The sequence below is a fragment of the Barbatula barbatula genome (assembly GCF_947034865.1).
Source record: "Barbatula barbatula genome assembly, chromosome: 2".
NCBI lineage: Eukaryota > Metazoa > Chordata > Actinopteri > Cypriniformes > Nemacheilidae > Barbatula > Barbatula barbatula.
In genome coordinates this window covers 11,035,096-11,061,180 of record NC_136767.1, presented here as the reverse complement: position 1 = coordinate 11,061,180, position 26,085 = coordinate 11,035,096, and the positions used below count along the sequence as shown (strand labels likewise).

The 26,085-nt window shown below is 37.8% G+C and overlaps 1 protein-coding gene across 5 annotated transcripts in view; it reads right to left on the bottom strand.

Moving 5' to 3' along the window:
• The window catches only part of slc4a4a (solute carrier family 4 member 4a), a 38,826-nt gene that overhangs the window by 5,006 nt on the left and 7,735 nt on the right, over positions 1-26,085 (bottom strand). For 4 of the 5 annotated variants that reach the window (XM_079479045.1, XM_079479046.1, XM_079479044.1 and 1 more), the window contains 15 exons: positions 18,177-18,312; positions 16,206-16,366; positions 14,333-14,512; positions 10,801-10,877; positions 7,819-7,976; positions 7,431-7,518; positions 7,063-7,217; positions 6,295-6,408; positions 5,626-5,800; positions 4,747-4,880; positions 4,341-4,612; positions 2,624-2,694; positions 1,350-1,535; positions 1,074-1,187; positions 477-638 (listed from right to left, as the gene is read on the bottom strand). In XM_079479045.1, the coding sequence (XP_079335171.1) occupies positions 477-638; positions 1,074-1,187; positions 1,350-1,535; positions 2,624-2,694; positions 4,341-4,612; positions 4,747-4,880; positions 5,626-5,800; positions 6,295-6,408; positions 7,063-7,217; positions 7,431-7,518; positions 7,819-7,976; positions 10,801-10,877; positions 14,333-14,512; positions 16,206-16,366; positions 18,177-18,312 (2,183 nt within the window). The remainder of the gene's footprint in view (positions 1-476; positions 639-1,073; positions 1,188-1,349; positions 1,536-2,623; positions 2,695-4,340; positions 4,613-4,746; positions 4,881-5,625; positions 5,801-6,294; positions 6,409-7,062; positions 7,218-7,430; positions 7,519-7,818; positions 7,977-10,800; positions 10,878-14,332; positions 14,513-16,205; positions 16,367-18,176; positions 18,313-26,085) is intronic. The other variant, XM_079479047.1, reaches the window with a different exon arrangement.

Sequence of the window (26,085 nt, the reverse complement as noted above, 5' to 3'; positions counted from 1 at the left end):
GTCCAGAAGAGAATGAATGGGTTGCTTTCGTCTGATTAACAATTCTTCTTTGTTCTCTTATTCAGAATACGTTTCTATTTGGAACAACAGTGCTACGGTGGAATAAAACCGTGTAGGGAAGCACAATGAGTTTGAATGACAGTAAAATGATCATGAAAATAATTCCCAATTCATCTTTCAGTTTATTATCACAAGTAGCATTTTCATTTTCAATTTAATATAAAAATGCACAAACATCCATTTCTTAATTTTGATGTTCTTTTATATTTTTATTTGATCTGTTTTGTTTTCCGCTGACTAAAAATCTCCAGACAAAAGATTAAAAGCCTCTATTAGTCAGAAACGTTCTATAAATATGTCAGCATGGTTGCCCACGGCGCTGCAAGTATTTCCTGTGGTCCTCGGTGGCTCAAAGTAAGCGTGATAAACCATCTGGTTTGGGAGAGAATTACACAGCAGACTCACGGCGGGTCTACCTTGAGCTTGTGCTCCTTGCGATTGATGATGACAGCGGTGATCTGCTGATCCATGAAGAGCAGGATGGTGACCAGCAGGGCGGGGAGAGCAGCTGCCAGGTACACCCACCAGGGGTTACCTCCGAACGGCGGCACAAACCAGCCACGGTTTGGGCTTGTTGGCTTGAGATGTGAGAGAAGAGTGGTTTGAAGATCAGAGAAGTTTGCAGTCAAGACGTCTGGCGTGTGTGATTTGATGCAAAAGTAGCGTGCTTGAAATTTGATCGGTAAATATATTCTGTCATTTTCTCACACTTGCATGGAACGCAAATGTTTTCTAAAACGTCTAAAACTATTTTTATTTGTATAATATTACACAGTTCCAAAGAAAAGAAAAGTTCGGTTTATGTTGCGTCTACTATCAGAAAACGATGTTTTCCCACCATAGCGTGACCAAAGCCATTAACAATCATTCTTCAAAACAGTGTTCTTTTGTGTTCCTCTGAAAAAAATCAGTTTGGAACAAAGAGGATAAATAATGACATCATTTATATATTGAATACCCTATTCCTTTGATAGAACAAACATGATAATAGAACATGCCTTGACAGGGCTTACCTTAAATTCAGTTGGCACTATGAGCTTTGGTGTATCCACTCCAATAAGAGCATCCACACCACAAAAGATCAAAATGGCCAGGACAATGGCAAAGTCACTTATAAGCTTTCTCACCTAAATAAAAAAAAAGCATTTAGGAACCAAGAAGAGTGAATTTCATCCACTCGTACAGTCCTCTACAGCTACAGTATCTACATGAGATTGGCAAACCTGTCCCAGTTACGCTACAGGTCAACAGAGGCAACATACAGTAGCAAGTGGAGCTAGCCTACTTACAGTCGTAGGAAAGTACGGGCTGAACTTGAATTTCTTCAAACACATGGAGCAGGTGTAAGTGCCAAAGAAGAGGATGAAGCACATGAGGGTGACATCTGGGACGTAGTCACAGGCCTTGCCTACCAACTCCCCTCCGTATTTCAGGCATTCCTTTTTCGTTAGGGACGACCAGCTGGCATTTAATCGCTGCGTGAATGACACACAAAGTCATTTGAAAAACTGGAGACTAGAAGATCAACTCTACAGATGTCTAGATACAATTTATACTGCATGGGGATTTTTGTTAAAGCATGTGAACAGTAACGTTACAGTAAGGCACAGCAGACGTGCATGGGTTCAGGCAAATATCACAATACACAAAAGTATTGGTTTAAAAAAAAAAATCTAAAGTATAGCCGAAAGATTGAAGCATTACATGACATAAGACTCGTGTGATAAATAGCTTCTATGCTATAATATCATTATAAGACCTCTTAACCCAGTAACTTACTGTACATACAAGTACACAAACAACACAGGTGCTCTAATTCCAATACATGCTTGACATATCTGCTTTTAAATCCTCTGGATCTCTGACACTGTTAACCTCCATTGCATCATGCCACGAATGCTACCAATGAGCTTTTATTAAACCCAGAACATTCCTTTAGGCTGATAGACATTTCTCTTATGAAAGCAGAAGTTCTGTTGTCTTTAAGCTCTTTGAGGTTGTACACGGCTCGTGTTATTGTTCCCATTTAAACAAAGGGTGTGAAACAAGACCTATGCCTCATTCAGGAGAAGTCACAAAGATGTTGGCAAGAATTTGGGAATTATGTTTCATTGATCTCAAACTGAGGGAACCATCTGAATGAGGCTATTGTCAAAAAACCTTTCCTCTGTTATTTAAAATAGAAATCGTGGTAGCAGACATCTCTGTTGTAGCGATTAGTTTAGAAGGGACCAAACTATTAGCCAGATCAGGAGAGAAAGAACACAGCCTCGTATTTAAGGATTAAAATGATGACATGCTTTTCCTGAATGTACCTAGCACAATGATGTTTTCTCTAGTATAAAGTTCCATTTGGTAACCTCGATGGTAGTTGATAGACTAATATGCAGATTTGTGGTGTAACGGCAAACATTTAGAAAAAAATCTCTCATATGCTCTTATATGATAAATATTCATATGAATAATATAAAATAATGTAATATTAACAGTCTGTTTTCTAAATTTAGCTATGTCACCATAGGATACGATTTATTCGTCAACTTCCAACATATAACTAACTTACAGTATCGCTGTAATTTACAGTCCAGATCAATGTTGTATCCAGTGGATCAGTGTACACATCTGAAGAATTCACTGAAAAACAAAGATTAAGTCGATCTTAGAAAGAACCATACGGTATATGTAGTACATAGTATATACCCTTTTTCAAATGCGGCAAAGATATATACATTTTGTATACAGAATTTTATCCAAAGCAACAGACAGTTTGTTACTGGTATACATTTTCTCAGCATACAGTAGCGTGAAGGTCATGTGATCAAACAAATGGCTTTGCATAAAAGCGTCTGCCGAATGCATTAATGTAAATCTGCTGTTTACGCTGGACGGAAAGTGCAAAATAAAACAACAATTTGCAAAAGTAATAACAAAATGAAAAAACAAAGCCGAAAATACAAAAACATTTGAGGAATCGAAATCAGACTAACTGGAAAATATATTTTATTGGAATAGATACTGCTGATTGGACGAAACTCCTGTCAGTCAAGATATGCAGGAAATATTTACCTTCTGTAACCAAGAAGTAAATTAAATCTCTTTGAAATTACTTGAAAACTTCATTTTAAAATCTTTATTTTTGCTCAACTCGCACTGAGGTTGTCAGCAGGTGATGTTTTAATGTGTTTAAATAACCACTTAAACTCTCAACACACATGACCGACTTTGCAAGCAAACACTGTGAATTAATCTCCTGAGGAGCAAACATTTTATCACGGTTCTGGACGTCATATACGTGCCAACCCGCAAGGACTGTTGTTAAAATTGCCACTTCTCCACAGCATTAATCTTTAAAGAGTCTCTTTCCTGGGTTTTCCCCAACTGGAACAAATTTCAACACAGCTGTTGTTTCTGTGTGACATCGGATTGGAGAAAAGTCGAGGGAGGCAGCTAACAGCGGTTTAGAGGAAACCAGCATGAGTGAATGACGGCCCTACCCGCCGGAGATTAACCCCAAACCACATCACGTCTGCATCCGCCCCCTACTTTCTCCTTCATTCCTACTGAGCTCCCCCCACTCCACTACAAACACACCATCACTAGCACAATAAACAGATCGATCATCTGTGAAGCACTGAGTATCAACATCATTCTTAAACATGAAACGGATACAATTTGCTTTATTATTCCTCGAAACTTGTACATTGGCCTTAAGATCCAAGGACACTAGTGAGTACATTCTTTAGTTCTTTTATAATTGACTGCCCTGTTCTTTCACACCAATTTACAAAATAATTATTCTTTCATGTATTAGTGAAAATCTGATATTGTTTGTCAGGCCTCAAAACTATTCTTGAGTTAGACCACCCCATCTATCCAACCTTTGTCCTTCCACCTGTTTATATGGCAGTGCCACTGAGCAGTCTTTAAGAAATTAAAGAACGTTCATTGAATTTTAAGTAAACTTTCTACAGGACATCTTCCATGGCAACCATGGGGGAAAAAGTCCAGTTTGTGTTCCATCATGTTTGCTTCAGTGAGCATATCAGTGTTATATATACAGCAGTAATATAGAGAATTGACCTTTTCTGTTTGGTCAGCACCTATCGGCCTCTGGTGTATATGGGAGGCATTCAAGTGGACTTAAATGCAAAATGCAAGTACAACTTCAGGTACGTTTACAAACCTACAACTAAATAAAGGTTCAGTGGGTTCCATTGGCATCAACTGTAACCATCTAACCATGAAGACTGTAGGAATATAGTTAATGTACCAAGTATTACCTTCAGTGGGCGCCATACACATGCAGTCATATTGTGTTATGTAGTCGATTTTGAAGTCTGAGTTGATGGGGTAATAATGGGACAACTTTAGCATCTTTTTGAACGCATCGTAGATGAAGATGAAGCTGATGAGAGATGAGAAACCCTCTTCTGTAAAGCGAGTGAAATACTGCACCAGGAAGCTGGCATCCGTAGCCACCAGTATTAGGCAGAATAATGCTGACCACAAGCCAATCCAAAGACGGAATTCTAGGTAGTCAAATTCGTTTTCCCTGTGGAGGAAGGTGTAAATGTTAAGATGTCTTCATATAGAGAATTAAGTATATTTATTAATGACATTCTTTTAAAATATGTGGGATGATGGATCCGGTTGACTTAAAGTTGTCATACAGTTATCATCAAGCACCTGCTAAAATTGAAGAGTAGTCGTTCAAACACCAGCACTGGCCCTGTACTGCTGAGGATGGTCAAGGGTTGTCCAGCCAGGAGACAGAACACAGCCCCAGACACTGCTGTACCCAGAAAGCTCTCCAGCACACCCTTCACAAAGCATATGAGATACAATGAGTTCAGTCACGCTCATATTCCCTGCAGATATGTGCCAAAATAAAAAAAGTGCGAGACCTGTTGCAAAAACACATCTGACTGTTGGATAGGACTAGATTTTTCTTTGAGAAGGTAAATTTGTGTCCCACATATGCATTTTTTGATCGGTATTCCATGTTAAATTAAGCATATGTTTTATTTTTTCTCACAGAACTTCAACAGACATACACCATTCCAATATCCATTTGTATCTTCGTCAGATATAAGAGAAAATCTAACCATTTCTAGATAAGAATATGTGTGATCCTTTCTAATCTCATACACTTCATTGCTCCTACTTTGCGACCTGCATGAAAATATTCTCCAAATGACCTTTGGATCTCTCTGAATAAAACAAAAATTCCAGACAAACACTGAAGGGCTCCCATGAGTTAAAACATTGACCATCCTGTGACACACGCAGTAGACCTCAGAATTCTTCAAGACGGCGTAACACATGAAAAGTGAGACTTTAACTTACTCACATGACGTGTCAGCGAATCAAGTCAACATTTGAAAAGAAAGGACGGTAAGAGGGTTCTTCAAATCTGCGTCGGTTAAAGATTGACTTAGATTCAATTGCTCTCTAATCGCTCGCAATGCTGGTTTGATTCTTATTTTAAACAAACTAGAATACAGAGAATACACGACACAACCGTAACGCTAAAAAGTTTCTCAGGATTTTTAGCTGTATCTTTACCTGCATGTTATCTGTGGCGTCCCCCAGCAAGCCTCCAAACGTAATGGCATTGGTTACCGTACCCAGATAGATAAAAAGAATGGCAGACAAAGACTGGATGTGTAGTGCGTCGTAGAAATCGCTCGCAAAGAAGGGGGCTTTTCTTTTGATATCCAGAATAAGGCCTCCACAAAACCTAAAAATAACATTAAAAATAACCAAAAATGAAACTTTTTCAGTATATATACTCAGGCATGATATGACAGTGGCAGCATTTATTCTCAACAAATTAGCTTGTTGGAGACTACATTGAAAAACTGGGATTTTATTCGAATCTATTGGAAACCAACTTTAAGAAAAAGTTTACTAACATTACGTGACGGTGACCATGTTAACTTTGTGCAAAAGGTCAGATTTTATTGCCTCTGCTCTTTGGAACATTTTTGAGTAACATGGATCATCGGGTTTTGCACAAACCTGTGAAGTTCATGCCAGCTTGAGCACAAACAAAAGTGGGACGCATCAAACAATCATTTTAATTTGGAACAGAGATCAAAATTGACCTTTATCTGAAATATTACGATTTTCAGCATAATCCGTTCCCTCACCAGCAAACGTAACCTTAGGATCAAAGACATTACAGAGTACTAAGAGAAGTTTTAAGAAAATGAAAACCAGTAAAAGACTCACCTCCCTGTCTTTTTCAGCTCATCGCCTATTGCGTGCCCACCACCCCCGTGCCCACCGCCGTGAGGAGTGTCTCCATTCATCTGTGTGCTGTCCCCTCCAGCATACATGTTCTTCCTAGACAACATAAAAGACGGCGGGAGATTGTAGAACGAGACAGTCAGCGTAATTAATGTCCTCAAATAACCCACAGGGTTATCGCAGTGGAGGTCATTTAAAGTTGATTTATTTTGTTTAACAGACTAAAAGAAAAGACCAGATGAGCTTTTAGATTTATATATGACAAAAACATGGTAGTCTTTAAAGCACCTCATATTATCATATACATTCCACATTATATGTTTACAGAAATCAGTTCCATGGCATACGGTACAGTATAGACAGACAGACATGATACGTATATACAGTATATGGTTTACTACATCTGCCGATTCCATCTTTGCATGATTATAACAAAGCCACCATCAGACTGGTGTTTATATTAAACAATCCATGAATGCTTTTGAGACTTTTTTACGTGTTGTGTGCAGGTACACCATGCTATTGTGCTTGTTATGGGTGCTGTGCTGGCAATGAGGGTCCAGACAGCGGCAACAGCAGCTTTCTGTCATTTCACCTGAAGCCAAATGTGATGTGCTTTTTACTTAATAAACTCTAGAGGAGCTGCTGGAAGCCATTTCAGGGTCGTTTACATGATAACGTTTTCAACCGAAAAACCAGTGCTATACCATATGTCAAATTTCTTACAAATTGGTCGCCAACACCAGTTACCTTTTATCTGAGGAGGGTAAGGATTTTGGAGGCTCTATTCTAATGGCAGGGTCCCATTCTCCAGGAGGGAGGACGATGACCTCATCCAGGAATTCGTCAATGCCAGCAAGAAGATCTTGTCTGTCCTTGGCTTTGTACGCAATTTCATGGAAGACCTTGATAAGAGAACGGGCGATTACTGGCTTACTCCCCACACATAACCATTATAAAGAGAAACGTTTGGTACGTTTTATAATAAAAGAACATTTCAGGCACAGCGGACTGTGTTACACTGTACGGGCATATATAAATGCTTCATCCATTTATTCAATATCAGGATCTGTTCAAATTAATGACGCAAGAGTTTGGCTAAAATTGCCTGTGTTTACCTCATCTGACATCAGGGTGGCTATTGCTCTCCCGATTTCATGATACGACTTGGCTTTGCCTTTAGGCCCAAGTAGAATAAATAGAAATCTGAAAAAGATCGTGAAAAATCATTGAAAACACCTGTAGTAAAATGTACATGTTTTCCATTTGAAGGCCTGCATTTAACTCAGAGTGACATTCAGTTAAGAAAAGGGGTTATGTATAAAAAGTGTCTTTCATAGCATATATTTTGTCTTATGGGGCAAAAGTGGGTCGTATCTGCACGTGGGCTATATGAGACCAGTTTTAACTGCACTTATGCTTTTTGTTGTCCGCATGATATTCCAATTGCTTCTATAGTTTACCTCGTTTGTAAGTCGCTTTGGATAAAAGTAAATGTAAATGTACCTGGTGGGCAAAGGCACTTCAGTCAACGCCCCCAACATAACAGCCTGCTGCAGCCTCACAAATGCCACAAAGGGACTGTCCAGGAAGTCCACCTCTCCAACGAGAACGTTAGAAGCTTCAGCATCTCTGGGTAGCTTCTTCATGAACTTGTTCTTCAGCTGAAGACACGCATAAACAGAATGGTATTTTAATGAAGATCAGTGAGGAGATGAAGACATGACCTCATTAAACAGACTGCCCGGCTGGCTTTGTGCCAAGACTTTCATAAGGGCAAGATGATGAAGGCAACAGCCACAACTGTCCACGTAATTGAAATTACGAAGAATGATGGCTATACATGGCATTGTTCATTCTAGGCTTCAGTAGGGGTCCCGAATTCTTTTGCATTTAATTTAGAGGAACCAGTGGTAACCAGTATAAACTATTGTTAAATTAAGTTCTTCCTAAGAGTTGTTGTTATTCATCCCTATGACTGAAGGCCAAGTTCAAAGGCATCTGCCAACTCACAACCTTTGAGATTATGCCAAATGTGAAATTTACAGGCCAAAGATACTTAGCACACCCTGCTCACCATAAATAACCATAAATTCTTGTTCAGCAACTCCAACTGGTACCTCCAAGGTCATGCAAATGTCATTTCAGGAGTTTAAAGTGTAATTCACCAACACCCAAACTTAAAAAAAACATTATCATAACAGAGATCCATTAAAGGGATAATTCAGCCAAAAATCTCAATTCTGTCATCATTTGCCAACATTCTTTTTCTTGTCATTTCGAACCTGTATGACTGACTTTCTTCTCCAGAACACAAAAGAAGACATTCGAAAGAACGTCGATACCCAAAAAACTGCGGCACCCATTCACTTGCATTGGTTTTGTGTCCAAACAATAGAAGTCAATTCGTATCAACATTGTTCGGTTACCAACATTCTTCAAAATACCTCCTTTAGTGTTCTGCATAAGAAAGAAAGTCATACAGGTTTGAAATGACCCGAAGGTTGATATGACAGATTTTTTTCTACCCCTTTAATTGTCATCTTATTAAAGCAGTAAGCTCAGAATTCTGATTCGACGGTATTGTTTATGAAAAGTTTGAATTAATAAAGCTCGGTACCCTAGATTAAACCATTCTAGTATTAAAATGGCAGTGTTAGCAGTTTAGTTAACAGAAAATCTCTAACCAACAAAGCATTTAACTTGGAGGACCCCAGCTAATGACATGGGACTGACCTCTTACTCATCAGTGGCACTAGATCATCCAGAATTGTTTTGGTTGTTTATTATTGAAAACTATCAATGGACCATGGTACTACCACAACTCTTTTATGAGTATTAAGCTACAACATATGGGAAATGCTTAGACAGAACAAAGGATAACTTTATGTAATGTTTAAAAATGTGCCTAAGCACCAAGCACAACTGAAAAGCACAATGTCTTATTATATCTGCCCACCAATCTGACAGCCTACATTTAGCTGGGGTGTCAATCCACAGCACAGTCTGGTTGATGTAATGTGATTGGACATAGAAACTGTCAAATAAATAAATGTGATATGTCTGAAACTTATAAACACATTTTCAGAAGTGATGTTGTTATATTTCTACTGCATTTGTCTTATCTCGCACTTGAGTTTGACCAAATCATTTTCATCTAAGCTTATGTTGCTTTCAGACTTCAACTCAGGGATCAGGGTTTGATAATGCAAATTAAAAAATATATTGAAAAAAACAATTATTGTAAATTAAAGTTGAACCTAAATATAAGAAGCTAACGTTAACAAAATATTTTATCAATGCAATATTATACACATTTTATTATAAGTCAAACATAAAAGGCAACACTAAAAGGTGGATCTCAGCTATCTCTTGATCCATCACATAATCTTGGCCTGAATAAAATCAAAATACTACCTTTGGGGGGCGCTCTGTGTAGTATTTTTGAAGGTATTCTTTACACAAATAACGAAGCTTTAAGCCTACTATACAAACCCCAAAAATGTTGCTATATAGCAGAAAAAGTTGTTCTTAGCTCGTAATCAAATAGAGGAACCACCTCCTCTACTATATAGAACCATATTTTGGTGCTTCAGTGGTTCTTTGGGATGAATGAGGTGCTATATAGAATTTAGGGGCTTGACAGGTTCTTCATATGGAAACGGTGCTATATAGCACCTTGGTCACACCATAAAACCTCTGAAGAACCTCTGAAGAACCACTGAAGCACCAAGATATGGTGCTATATAGCACTAAAAGTGGTTCCCCTATGTGATTACGAGCCAAGAACCACTTTTTGTTTAAATGTGTACAAAACATAGAAATCTTAATAAATAAATGATTTCGCTATTTCTTGCAATGCAGTGTTGAGTTAGAAAGTCAAGATTCCAAGGTAAAAGAAAAAAAGATTGAACAAATGCTCTTAGGTCAACCTCTGTGCAGCGAGTTAATTTGTATGGTCTGTCATAGATTCACACCACCTTTATGACCTCTTGGTCATTCCTCACTGACAGCCCAAGCATATCCCATTAGAAACAGAAGTGTCTCATTCACACAACCTATATTTTATGTCATGTGTTGCACATTCCTCTGAATTCCTCTATAACCCAAATAGTGAAAAAAAGAATAAAAAGAAAACCATCATACTGTATACTATTTTTCCATGCAAAGACTGACTTAGCTGTCTAAATTAAATTCAATGAGATTATGTATGCATCAGATCTATTCCAAATGCATTTATGTAAATGTTAACGTGATTTTCACATGGCAAAGATCTTCTATTTCATTGAACATTCACTTTTTGTGTCAAATCAATATTACATTTGGATTAAGCTCAACCGGATGTAAATACCATGTAAATAAGGCTTTCCATTACGAGTACACTTTTAGTCAGATACATTTACATTTAATTACCTTTTTTTACTTGATAAATTCCCTCATGGACCTTAGACATCTACAAAATCTTAAAAATCTTAAAATTGCACGTACCTGATCCTTCTCTGGTTTGTCTGAAATATCGTTCAGGCTGCTTGATGTCAAATTCCGATGTGTGGTGGCTGGACTACCTAAGCAAAATTGATATAAACAATAAAAAGATACTCTATATAAAAATAAACATTGGTCCCCTTCATACAACGTTCACCAGAAGTCTAAAGTGAAACAGCAAAATAAACAAATGCTTTCAAATGTTTTAACCTAAATGAGCAAAAGGGAAGTGCCAAGCAATGAGGCCTACTGAAAAAGTTTTTAGCCAAACATGTTGTCATCATGCTGTGAAAAGCATAGCAGAAGAACAAGAACAGCCTAGAAAAGTATTCCGACAGAAAACCAGCCAGCACTATTACAGGAAAAACATCCTTGTGTTATAATAGCTAAGATGTCAGTTTGATGCAGCATGAGAATAAAATTCAGCCGGAAAAATTTTGATCAAAAAAGGTCGAAAAGGTTTTATTTATGAAGCATTCAAGAAAAAGTAGTAACTAAAAATTTTCCTGAAAAAATCAAACAAAATGGGAAGATTTCACATAATTAAATCGAATTATTACAGTTCTGCTCATTAAATAGGTTACGGTCTTCATGTGCAACTTTATAATGGGAACAAGGGATTGACTAGCTAGACATGGATGGCAACAACAACAAGCAAACCAAAAGAAAGTTTCCTAATTTTTGTGTCCAACTTTATAATGGTGAAGGAACCAAGGGATTGACTAGCTAGACATAGATAGTCACAATAACAGCAAACCAACACAAACTTTCCTAATACAGTAAATACCAAGGGGGTCATTTCCCTGAGGTTCACATACAATGTTAGTAAAATATTTTGTACCCAGACATTTTTCAACCTTCTCTCTGACCTTTAAAATTAAATGACCTCTAGCAGCACAGATTTATAGTTTCTAGAGTTGCTAGTTATTCAAAATTACTTAAATGACTTGCCGTAGAATTTGTAGACGACGACAAAGTATGCTTCTACCACTACATGTCTACAAATTATCTAGTTAGCATGCTAAGGAAATGGCACAACACACTTTAAAAATCACCCACCTCAATCCCCAGCTCCATTGCGTAGATCTGTTTATGGGATATTTGTGACTAACATTGTATTAGCATCATTGTATTGGATGCTCCATGCAGCGTGTTTGTGTTAGGTGAAATGTGCCATAAGATTAGTTACGCTTTCAAGTTTATGACTATTACCAAGTTTTATAAACTTGATAAACTTCAGGCACTCATTTCTAAAATTGGGATTCTTGAGAATGATGAATCAGGTGCTACACAGCATAAAACAACAAAACGTTTATTAAAGGGACAGTTCACTTAAAAAAGGAAAGTTATGTCATAATTTACTCACCCTCAGGCTGTTCCAAACCTGTATGCGTTTCTTTGTCCTGATAAACACAAAGGAAGATATTTGGAAGAATGTCAGTAACCAAACAGATCTCATCCCCCATTTCCTGCCATTGTAGGGACAATAACAATGGTTACTGACATTCTGCCAAATATCGTCCTTTGTGCTCAACAGAACAAATAAATATGTACAGGTTTGGAACAATCTGCAGGTGAGTAAATATTGACAGAATTTTCAATTTGGGTGAACTATCCCTTTAAAGTGTAAATGAAGGCGGTCATGTTTTCAATGTTGAAATGTTAAATTTTCTCTGATTTAATAATGTTTACAAAGTATGCAACTAGTCACTTTTGCAGATAAGCATCAATATATGCTCTTATTTGCAATGGGGTGAAATGTGTGAGCTCTAAAAGTTATAGTACTTCGTAGTTAAAATATCTCTTTAATCTCAAAAGTTAAAGGAAATCCTTGTGAAATGACCCCTTTAAGCTTTCCATGCAATACCCTGCGGCTACCAACTACATGGGACAAGATCACACACTAACACATACGTTTTGGCAACTTGTAAGTTGGACTTACTAGGCCATCCCATGCTTGGACTTCCAGGGACTCGTAATACCTCATCAGAGGTGTGAGCCGTTAGACAAGGCACTGAATTCTCAAGTGGACTACGTGCTTGAGGTGACATGAGCAGCAGAGCATCCAAAGGAGAAAGGAAGGAAAGGAGGGTGAAAAGAAAGATTGTTAAGGTGATACATAGTAAATAAAGTCAGTTTTGTGAATAGTGACATAAGCTGTGAAAAGGAAAGTCTCAGATACTGCTTAAGAAAGATGTGATTTGTTAAAGAGGCAGGAAGGTGTTGACCAGTTACAGCTGTCCAATGTTTGTACAGGAAGTAAAAAAGCTTTAGGGTAGGGCTATTCAATTAGTTTGTCATGGGGCATTTCATGAAAAGCATCCCGAATTAGGGGCCGGAGAGATATGGCTTGCAATATGAGGGATGACACAACAACAATACATGCTGTAGTTTCATCCCACTCTCCCCACTAGTCCCACCTCTAGCAGCTCGTGTTTTTCCAGAAATAATCGTACAGTTGTATCTTTCCTTTAATAAATTTGATCAAACTAAATACTCTTTGAAGATACGACGCAGCAATACTACTGTATAAGCACTCAAGATTATTAGGAGATTGGCAGAAACTCGCTATTCTTCGCCCCTTTCCTATATACTTCTGAAATAGTGGTCCTATTCGTGCTAGCAAAATGTCAGAAATGAATCTAATAAAGTTGTCATCGCGTCTCACAGGAGAGACTGCGTGCGAGTCGCGCCACTTGCCTAACATCACGTGACTCCTGCTCTGTGCTGCTGGAGCTCGTGCTGAATGGAACAGATGCGCGTCACTTCATAACTGTAGGGTCCGTTCCCGACGGAACTAAATTTACCGGACCGCCAATTGAATAGCCCAGCTTTAGGACATTCGTTTTCATTTACATTCTATAGTACAATGGTCAATAAATCATGCATTAAATGGCATAAAATGATCAAAGATGAAGATAAATCTACTAATAAAACATCTTCACTTTGTATAAGATTTCCTTGATACGCTATTTGTCATAACAGCAAGAATGCAAATATTGCTGCCAAAAATCGAAAGAGATTCTCAAACATTGGCCTTTTTTGAAGTGATGATGCTGTCAGATTAGCTCAGTAGTTTACCAGTTCATAATGGTTTCGCATATTCTCAACAACTGCATGTATTGTGTATCACTGAGATATATTAGCAGAATGAGACAGGACAGACTAAACTAAATCAAGGACTGACAAGAAATGAGTTATTATATAAAACACACGGACGAATGCTTGTAACCAAACCGTTCTTGGACCCCATTGACTACCATGGTAGGAAAAATTGCAATGCAGTCAAAAGTGCCCCAGAACTGTTTGCTGTCCTAAATTCTTTAAAATATATTTTTTTCATGTATATTTTCCCTGTCTCTGGGGTTTTACACTTTCGAGGTATTAAATGAAAAAGTCAAAACCAGAACAAAAAACTAAAGTAAATTTTTTTTTTACTAAATTAAAAAGATAATATCCTCCAAAAAATCATTTAAAAATTTAGCAAAAAGAAAAAAGTTTAAAAATAACTGCACCAAACTGGCACCCATATTACCATTATCCGGTGGGGAAAACAGCCTACTTGCACTTGAGACCGTCTTGCCAATGTCAGCTAGTGAACGAAGATTGGACTTCTTGGTCTGGTGACGATGTTTCCTTAGCAAGGTGTACATGACTTTATCTTTCAGGTCAGCTTTCAAGAGACCTGTCTCAATCTGACTGTCAGTGATCATTTCTGAAAGAGAGAGAGAATGTGAGTTATGTTACAAAGGTAAGCAATTTAATTATGCTGCCAAATAAAGTTCATTTCTAGGAACTAGCATGGAGAAGGCAATCCCAGAATGCAATGCATCAAGCTCAGAAATGCATGAAAAACTCAATCTGATACAGTGGCCAAAGTGTGATTTATGTGTACAACTGAAAAGTATAAAATAGTTTCGTATGATTAAAAACCGAGCATTGTATATTAGTGGATTCACTCTTGGTTGTCTCTCCAGATACGCCATAATTATACATGTTTAAAAATGCATTAACCAGGAATTCCTGATATTTTGTTGCGTGAGAAAATAAATGGTTTTGTCTACATCATGTAGATGAAATGCAGGTGTTGGGGTCACGTCATTTTTGTCAAAGGAGGTAGGTTTCTTGTACAAAATTAAATGAGTGCTTCTGATGCCTGTTCTTTTTATTACTGCAGGTGCAGGGCGGGGACAGGTTTATCAAACAGGACCCGTGCAGGACTCTGCTGTGGAGTACTTTAAATTGGTCACTGTAAAGCAGCAACAAAGCTTCACTGGAGCTCATTTCACTCCTGTCACAACTGAGTAATTGCAACTTTTCACTTCAGATGACCACACTAGTCATCAAACTTTTAACAAGAACTTGAAATTGAACCCTTAGAGGGAACTTGAAGTCAGTGTCAGTGAAGCGAAACCTTGCATTCTATTCTTAGTCTTCAGAAGTGGAGTTCTAATGAGGCAGTGGCTTGTGCATGAGATTGTCTGCTGGTTCCTGCAAGATTCTATTTTTATAAAGGAGGGTCAAAGAGCCCTCAGGTCCTTTTTGTGAATGGTTTGGCCTTTAATAGCTGATTCTTCTATTCATTTTAGCTCAAAACAAGCTGAGATGGTCTGTGATGTCATAATTCTCGCCTGATTGGTAGCATTGGTGTCAATCCATAACATTTAATTTCATTACTCCATTCCTTTACTTTAGAATCATTTTACAGATGCTTACTGATCCTTGTATAATCAATCCTTTAGAGAAGCTTTCAGGAAACACCAGGCAAGAATTACGTGGGTTCTTTTATAATAATGCTCTGGAGGTGTTTAATGGCCCCACAATTTCCATCCTGATCTTCCTCAAGCTCTGACTCAAGTCAACATAAAAGAAAGCCCTTCATGAATTGAATGGATGCATCCACCCGTGTATCTGAGGCCACAGTTACAGTGGGGGCTGAAAGAAGAGTGTATTAAACAGAGCTGAATACATCCTGACATGTGAACGTTTGGTAACCAAATAGATGGGCTGTTAGCCGAATTGTGTGCATCACAAGCACAGCCCTGTGATTTATCTTAGAACTCCCACAATTTAGAAAATCTTTTATCTCTGAGTCTTATCTGAAGAAATTTGAACACGCAAGTAGTAGAAAACATGATCTTTACATTTTCGATGGGGTCGAGGCTGCAAATTGATCCAACATAACTGAAGACCAAACAGTGAGGTCTTGGGGTCAAAATGTATCTTGACTTCACAATCGAATATGTTTTTCGATTTATTCATATCCTACATGCTTTAATTTCAAAATATGTTTTATGTATGCACAGAAACATTGAACCTTTAAATGAAATGAGAAGAATTTTACAAGAATACAGTTAATGTCCTGATTTAAGGCCCAAAAAAATGGCTGCTGAAGAATAAAAACTCACCAACGACCCCTGGCAGAGTGGAGGCCTCTAGGTCCAACATGATGGTGCCCTTCTCTATACACGTCCTAAGCTCAAAGAGACTGTGTAGAGACAGAGTGGCCACATGTGGTTTACTCCACCGCTCTCCACCTTTTTCCACCTTCTCTTCGAACTTGATCCACCTTGGAAAAAACAAGAACAGAGAGAATGAGTCAAATCTCACTGTTAAAATTTTACATTTCTAAGTACAATCAACTCAAATGTACAAGTCATTTCAACTGATTTTCCATTACTGCAAGTCATCAAAAGAAGATAAAGGTATAGGTCACCCAAATATACAAATTCTGTCACCATTTGAAGTCGTAATAAAACGGACTAAATTACGTTGTTCCACTGAACACAAAAAGAGGTTTTTGGAAGAATGTTTGCATCCAAACAGCTCTGGGGCACTATTGACTTGCATAGTAGGGACAAAACTACTAAGGTAGCCAATGGTGCCCCAGAACTGTTTAGTTTCCTATATTTTATATAAAATACCTTCTTTTGTCTCCAACAGAACAAATAATTGTATACAGTTTTAGAACAACTTGAAAAATCTAAATTTTTGGTGCATTTTCATTTTGGGTGAACCATCCCTTTAAGCTATTTCAACTTATTTATATTAGTTATAACAACCCATCACAAAATGTAAATTGGTTACAATTTAAAATAGTAAGTTGAAATGAGTTATAAAACTGCCAAATAATTAAATGTATATGTAAATCAGTGTTTAAAAAAGTAACTTTTTTCCAATGTAATATTTTTTTGACAATTATGATAATAAAAATACACTGAACGTATCTTTGCAATATCCCTATGCACATTCTGATGTTTATTGTATCAGAGATAAATTCCGGTTCCAGACATCAGCTCAGCGTTACAATACTCAGATTGATCCTTTTTCCCTGTACAACTTGTCCATTGAAATTGAAGACCCTGAATAAAAGGCTTAAATATTCAATCTTGAATCCTAAACTACACAACGGCTTCAATCTCATCTGTAAAAACAATCGACTAAATAAAATCTTGATCAGAAATGAAAAGATCAGCAGTAATCATTCTTGTATTTATTCATAGTGGTGTGTCGAGTGCCTGTTGTGGCATGTGATAACAGGAGCTGATTGGGGACCACCTGGAGTGCCTCTCAACTACTCAACATTAAGCGGCCCCTCTCTGATCAAATCCATTCAAGAGCAACACAGCTCCATAAGTGATGTGTGCATTTCATCAGTCCTGTGTGTTGGGATCAGAGGGATTTAAAGAGTTAGTTCAGCCTTAAATGTTTTTGAATTACCCCTATGTCATTTCAAACCTGTATGACTGCTTTTTTCTACATTTCAAAGAACATTGGTAACCAACAAACCTTGGTTCCTATTGACCTCTACTGTATGGACACAATATGCGGAGACATTTCGTGACCTTGGAATTCTAAGGTTCTATCTGACATTTTAGTAATTGAATTATTCACATATTCTCATTCTCATTAACATTTTGGGACTTTTTTGAGAAATTAAAAAAGTTTGATCAACGTTGAAGCTTAAAATGCTCAAAATGCAGATAAAACCTTGAAAAATCAAAGGTGATGATTTCTCAAAACATCTTCTGTTGTGTTCCAAATAAATCTTATATTTTTGGGGCTGAACTATCTCTCCAAAGTAAGACAATGTTTTAAATGCTGGTTTGAGCTGATAATGGACAATATAAGGTTTTTTATGAAGAATAATTGAAGTAAATGTCAAAACAACCAACTATCAAATGTTTCAAATGTATTACAACTGGCATCAAATAATTACTGGCAAAGGGTCTGTGCATTTTAACGCTCTTCTAATGAAATGCATAGAAAGCATAATGAGAACTTAAGTAATCTTCATATAATTTTAACTGTTTTCTAGATTAATAGTAATTGACATGAATAAAGAAATTAAACACGGTACAATTTCAAGCTGTTGATACCTGGCAGTTTCCTTCCACTCCATCTCCTGGCCATCAACAGACAGCAGTTCGTCCAGCTCTGTGAAGAGCTGAGGGGGTGCTGGGCCATCATCGTCCTCTCCCAGGATAAATCGGATGCGCTCGGCCGCAGGTGAGACTGCAACAGGAAAAATACTGCGGGTGAGAAGCGGAGATACAGTCCTGCACATTTCCGGCTTCCCATCATCACTTATTCCATTGGGCCTAATGTCCAGCTTAACAGGGGAAGCTGGCTCCGACGATGGCGAAATCGTGGACAGATCTGAGTCTGGGTCCCCATTCTGATTCTCCTCCTCCTCAACCTCACTCTTCTCCACATTATTGTTCTCAGACGTGTTCTCCGGGTTATTCGACGTATCCATCCCAAAACCCTTTAAAAAAGATGCTTCCACAGTGAGCGATCAAAGCCGATGAGGATGGGTGAAAGAGGGAGGGACGTCAAAGACACAAGATCAATCAGCACAATCAGCAGCACTTAGACCTTCATTAGAGTATTCCGTGTCGTCTGCTATCCCGTACACCCCACTCTGATGCAGTGACACCTGGGTAGTTGAAAAGGGGGTCCCCATGTCACCCCAGAGAAACAGCCCGCCCATCGGCTGCTCCGGCTACTCCCCCTCGCCATTGGCCCTCTGACTTTGGCACCCTGCCCTGAGCCCCTCATTAACAATTAGGAAATGTTTCACAAACTGTTCATTCTTCACAAGCAGAGAAACTTTCTTTATCCCTTGTTTTCTCATTTGAATATTTAGTACTTGGGAAAAAAGTAAACAGTAATAAAAAACTCTCTCTCCCTTTAGCTTCATATTCAGAGTCATTTTTAAAGGTTAAACATTAGAACTGACATACATTTTGTTGATGAAACCCAAATGTATTCAGATTGAATTTTATTAATTAAACATTATTTCAGATTGCTTTTCAGACACATTTACTGCTATATACTTCCTACAGAACCCCTTATTTATGGGAATGCCGGCAGCCATTGCTAATTCTCTGAAATTCTTTTATTATCAACTTGAAACTATCAGATTATCATACTGTATTTCTTTTTAATTCCAGAGTGATTTTCCATTATTTTTCATCAATAAACAAATTCTGTTTAAAACCAACACAGTGTGAACATACTATCTCATAGTCCTCCGACACTGCTGATGTCAAAGGCTTCAGATGACATCTTCTACTGTTGATAACATCAACATTAACGTCATTGATAGTATGCGCATGTGAATAAATGAGTAATCTGACTGTACAGGTCTACAGTGAAACAACCTGTATTTATGAAGAATCCTCCAGACTTAATTACAATCTATAAAACTGTCTTTGAAAAGATAAATAATCTGATTGGATGGAAACTTTAGAACGCAACATAATGCAGCATTTCCCTTTCAACTTTTATAGCTGCTGATATGGTAGACGGCCAGAGAATGTTATCAGCACCTGGGAAAGTGATAACTTGACTGACAAAACACGACACTAGCAGTAAAACTAAGTAGGTTCAACATTTACAAAACACCATCATGTTATACTCAACTACATAATAGCACACCATTATATTTAATCTGGTTTATATTTCTAAACACCGACTAAATGAGACTAGCTATAAATATGTTCTCTATGTATCTCTTGTTAACAAAAGCCTTCTACAAGTTAAAACACATTTGCACAAATTTACGGGTTGGATATACATTGCACGACTTTTAAATACAACTCTTGGATCTTAAATTGAACAATTTTATACTTGAATAGTCTAAGAACGTTTAAAATATGTTGAGGTAACAAAAATGAGGGAGTAGTGTTTTAACTCATCCGGGCTGGTTCGTCGTCCCAACTTTGTTGCACGCACAAAGTGACCCTGTGATGCATACAGATAACTCTGCTACAGATACCAAGCGCTAAGCCACAGTGGGCACTCGCTTCATGCTGTTGCTAAGCATTGCTGGGACAGAAGAAACAAGTGAGGGAGAGAAGAGCGGGTGAGCTCAATATGAGAGAGAGGGACAGACAGAAATGAAAATCGCATCGTTCAAACAAGTTTCAATACTGTGGGCTCTCTCGCCAAAAGCTACGACCCACACAAAGAGAACTTTGTGCATACACCATGGCCTTATGGGTAAAGTGAGGGGGAAGTATGCCCAGTGCCCAGAAAGGGACTAAGCAGAGCTGCCACTTCATGATGTAGAGTCCCAGTCTCACTAACAACACTGTGCAACATCCCACATGCAAACAGCAGTCTCCCAAATTACATTCCTCTCACTTGATCTCAAAGCAAGCGCTCAATGATATTCTTATGCCGTGCACAGAACAGAGAAGCAAACATTCTGAACGCACATGAGTCTGTGAATTGTGATGGGGCAGTTTGAAGCTTGCGGCACTTTCCATGAACACAGTACACTTTGATGTCCCATGACAGTATCCTGAGGTTCACAAACAACATTTTCTGAAGCTTAAGCATATAAAAGAAACTGTATTGTAGACCCTATTTTGTCTGTATTGCTAGACATGAATTAACCAACATTTGTACAAATTCCATTCTCCCTGTGACAGGTGTACCGCCCCAGTCAAACTTCCCACCTGTCCCGCCTCACTGATGGCCGCGGCTTGAGTCTAGAAGCTTGGACACAGGGTTAACTTTCAATGGATCGCAGCGTGGAGCTGCTTTGCCACTCACGACACCCCGGCCCAGAATCAGGGTCGTTTGGCACCTTGTGGAAATTTCCAATAGAATCTTTTACTGTATCTTTTATAGAGGTTTTGCTATTTGTGTCTTTTGTTGATGGTGGGGCTTTAGCCATTACATCGTCAAAATGCAATGCTAAACATTGCATTAAACTGTAAACTGTGGTGCTTGTTCGTTTTGCTCTGTGTGTAAATAGTAAATATTGGGGCTATTGCAAATAAAAGTTTGTGTTTACATCATATATGTCTGTGTACTGTGCATAATAATTTAGTATTTATAACCACAAACACATACATGTATACAAATGTAGGAAATATTTACATTTACAGTATTTATTTATATTTACCAATAATTTTTATGATATACAAATTTAAATATATGCATGTTTTAATAAACACAAAATGAATCCCCAGATCGTAAACAGACATTTTGTAGACACAAACTTTTATTGTGGTTGCGATTAATGCCGATTTATCGTTTGACAGCCCAGTGTTCCAAGTGCTGAATGAAACATCAGGACTTTTGGGAATGCTTCTTGTCCAATAAAACTTTAAAAAAAACAATAATATTCTTGTTCCTATAGCTCAATTGGTAGAGCTTTGATACCAGAGAACACACAAACTGATAAAGACATATGGGTGACTTTGAATAAAAGCATCTGCCAAATGCCTCCAGTAAATGTTCCTCACACATAGGTTAACATTGTTTAAATATATATTTAGAAAGGCTTGATGTGCATATGTCTGCTCAGCCTTTTCAGTGTCAACAAGTTTAGAAAGCTCAAAACTGTTAGCATGTGTGAAGAAGTGAAAGTGAGTTTAATGCAGGCTATCGCTGTAATGTGTTGCACATCGTTCCAGCCGTGAGGAGATAAACACTGATTAAACACATTCGAGCCGTCACATGCCTGTGATGAGTGGCTCTTGTCTTTTGTTCGTATCACAACAGTTTTATTCAGAACAGCTATTGTTCTTTGACTGGACGGCCTCCTCTGCATCTCCAACTGACTTCCTGACAGTAACTGATACCCAACTTCACCACCAAATTCCACCTTGTGTTGAACCACGACATCATAATAAATCCTTCAATCATAATGTAAGCTTAATCAACTGTTCGATTTCCTTTTCATCTTTCAGTTTCGTCATAAAAAGTACTTATTTTGTCAGAGCGGGCTTGCTTTTGAAGAAATCCATGGTTTACAGGGATTTTACACAGTGACAGACACACAGTGCTGCTGTAATCCTGATGTAATGAGGTCACAGGTTTATGGAGTATCCGCTTGTTAGGTCATGACGTAAGGAATAACGTTTCCAGACCCAAGCCTCCACTCCTTTCATTTGAGGCTGCCGTTTACAAGCACTTTTTATTAATAGCCCACAGTATCACACAAGCAACCGCTGTATGGCCCTATGGGAATTCCATTTTTGAGATGAAGATTAGGATTGTCGTCTTTCAGTAGTTTTGAAGCATGCCATGACTGGGTATATTTGCATTGTTTGGTGAATGCCTTTGGCATCCGATAGAGCATTCAGACCCGGAATCTGTGGTGTTTGATGTCAGATTTAACAACTGACTTTGAACATGGCTCAACTTAAAAAAATTATCAATTCATTTCAGATATTTTCAGAGTCTTTGGAAATGACACAAGATTTCTGTGTATCAGCAAGCACTTCAAACGTTCACAATTCAAATTGTTTACAGCAAACGCCCTTGGATGGAATTGACCAAAAAACATGATTTATAAGTCTCTTCGTGTTGATCTCAACTGATACAATTGAAATCGGGAAACGATTCAAAGGAAACCCCTTAGTCATTTCAAAATTCATTTCAACTTTTGAAGAACCCGTCTTCTCCTCATAAATCAGGATTAGAACAGAGTCAACAGGGCAGAAACTTATTCGAGTCTGTCAAAAAACTGATGTTTTCAGAGGGATTCCATTTTGGTACTTCTCAGGGACTAATAAAGATGAGAGAAATCCAACACCAGAATGCTAAAACATGCCTCTTTATATTTATTTACTTTATCAGAAATTAATTTTATGAAACGGACAGTTCTGTTCAATACATCATTTCATCCCTCCTGTAATTCACACTTTTGTATTATACAAAACACCTCATCAAAAGCAAAGTGTGTCATTTCTTCTCAACATCATTTATAAATTAATGTTTATTATAATTAACATGTTTTAAAAATGTTTAATACAAATAACACTCCTCCATCTGCCATTGGACAAACTATAATACAACGGCTGTGACTATATTGACAATTTGCCTCTCGTAATCTGTACTAAATCGACCTATTTAAATACATGTGTTTGGAATGGTCACTTGCAGGTCATTGGGAATATAGTGTGGAAGGACATCATAAATCACCTTTAATCACGAACATCCCCTAAAACGGTAAAAGAAACGAGGATGCAGAGACGCTGTCTATGCCACAACACATTTTCAACTGTTGTCATTCTCCCATCCAATATACTACCCCAGAAATCTGAGACGTATACACTATGCAATTCATTGAAAATTAATCGTAATCGTAAATTTTAGCCTCCATCAATTGCAAAAACTAAATAATCGAGGTAAACGATTATTTTGCTGCATCCATTTTGCAAGGACCCTCTCTTTTCTTGTAGTATAAATCCACAGCGCACACCTTTGCTACTACAGTGGTTCAGCAGTGATGATTTCTTTACATTTATTTTTCAGTTAAATTCAGAGTTTAAAAGCCAAGTTTTTTGATTTTCTAGATTGTTTTAAAGGTTAATTAGTAATCGTGTTAAATAATCAGGATCCCAATATTGGCACTATTTTGTTAGACGCCTATTCACTTACTTGTCAGGACTTTGTAAAGCCTATGATCACATATGTCAGTAGGGCATAAAGTAGAAAGAAGGTTAGATTAACTAATTATAGCCTGCAGGGGAGAGAGAGAATAACTACACTTGAGAGGATTAAAGTGGACTGGACCTCCTGTCACTCCTGGGCCGTCTGTTGGACATCTTGCTCTGACTGGCTTCCATTGACGAGATTAAAATTGGGCAAGGAAGCATAGAGAGAAAAGACAGAGCATTCTGAAAGAAGCTCCACTAATACTATATGGACTAAAGCAAAATAAAGTCTTTGAGAAGAATAATGGTCAGTGGCCTCTAGCTATAAAGCTTGCGTATAGATCTGCAGAAATGACGTTGGTACATGAAAGAGGGCCACGGTGCTGAACCACATACAAGGAAAACTAGGAAGACAAGCCTTTTTTAAGCCATGTGTCAATTATTAATACAAATTTTGGACGATTTGGAAAAATTCCCATTAAGAGAAAAACTATGTTTCACCTTCAAACTAAAACAACAGTGAAACGGATCTCAAGGCATGAAGAGCGATTTCAAAACCTTCCATCAAAACAACTATGAACAAATGCAGAACATTTTCTTGTTATCGATTTCCTATTTTTGACATCATGCTTTTCACGTGTAAAGTAGATTTACTGTATTATTTGTTTCAGCTTATAAAAGAGGAAGATTGATGCTAACAAACATGCATCCGGATGAGGGATAACAATCAGGAAGTAATCCATCTCCAGACAAAGGTCAAACTCAGTACCCGCACTGCTCAGGGCCAAAAGGAAAAGAGTCAGGACTTTGTTACTGTACATGTGGGCTTGGCCTAATCTTTGTATATCAATTTCCAACCGAAAATCTCTTTTAATGGAAAAGGCAGACTCTGCCAGTACTGTGCGTGTGGGCACTTTGACTATGTACAAAAGTTTTACTAAATGATATATCTCTTGCAAATAAATGAAATAAATCCTGAATAAATAGTCTTGGCCCAAACTCAGGTTGAACTAGAAGTTGACATGTAAACAAATTTGTAGAGTCAAGCTGCAAAATAGTCTCTGCACATGAACCTGGGATACAACAGGGCGTTTTTACATAGAAACATGACTACCTTATGAAACAAAATCTTTCGCTTTTGTGGCCCAGACTTAACCTCTGGTACACATTCACAAAGAGTCCCTGCAGATTATTTCTGATAGCAAGCCAAGGAAATAACGAGTAAAATACATTAGCTAGCCAGTTTAAAGAATGTCTATTCAGTATGTTTGGGGGTTACCATTAGAAAAAACAATACATGGCTCAAATTAAATGCGACAAAGTTACACGACCCATTCAGCAATCAGTTTTTTAATAAAATCAATATATAATCAAATTCAACCAATTGTTTATTTAACACAATTATTATACAATAAAATATAAATAAATAGTAATATAAATTGAATTCAATAAAATATAAATTATATTATTAGCTACTGGCCAGACAAATAAACAAACACAGAACGGAAGTTAACTTCGAGCCAGGCACGTGCGTCCAATGAAATATATTTAAAGTTTAAGTGTTCCTATAAGATTGAAATCATTCAGGGTACTTTAGGTCATCTGAAGTGTCTAAACACTTCATTCCACATCAATGTCTGCTTGATCACATTTGAGATGCTATTAGGAACTAAACGCGCAAGGTCAAACTGGGTTGGTGCAAACTAACACAGCGTTCTTCATGAATCGTCATTTTCATTCTCCATGTCTACCTGTCCTCTGTTTGAGCTCCTCCCTTTCCTTCTTTCTTAAGGGCCGTTCACATTATAACGATAACTATAAAGATAACTGTAACTATATCTATATTTGCTTTCTGACCACTACAGTCTTTATTTCTGACATAAAAGCCGCGTTTTGATCACCAATAGTCAAACAGTATCTGCCAGAAACTGTCTGACAGTATGTTTTATCATTCATCAGCTGTAAAAAAAACTGTTCCCAAAGTGATCGCAACGATATCGTTCTCTGTATATTTATTGATATAGTTATGGTGTGAACCCCGCTATTCTCGTGAATTAAGAACGATTTTTAAAACGTTATTTTGTATAGATGTCTTTATAGTTATCGTTATAATGTGAACGGCCCTTTATTCCTCAGCTTCCCTTTCAGCTATCACATCATAAGAGCGCATTTAGAGTACTGCCATACAAATCAAGAGAAACGCCTTCTAAGTGATCCCCCTTTGGGCATATAATCCCTACCCATTAGATATCTGAGAAAGTGGCTCGCGTCAGGCAATCGTGACCTATTTGGATGGTTATTACTTACACGCAAAGGCCCGGGCCCCTGTCTGTCCAAACACACATCCACTGGCTAGGCAGTTCTGGATATCTGTTCTGACTAAGTA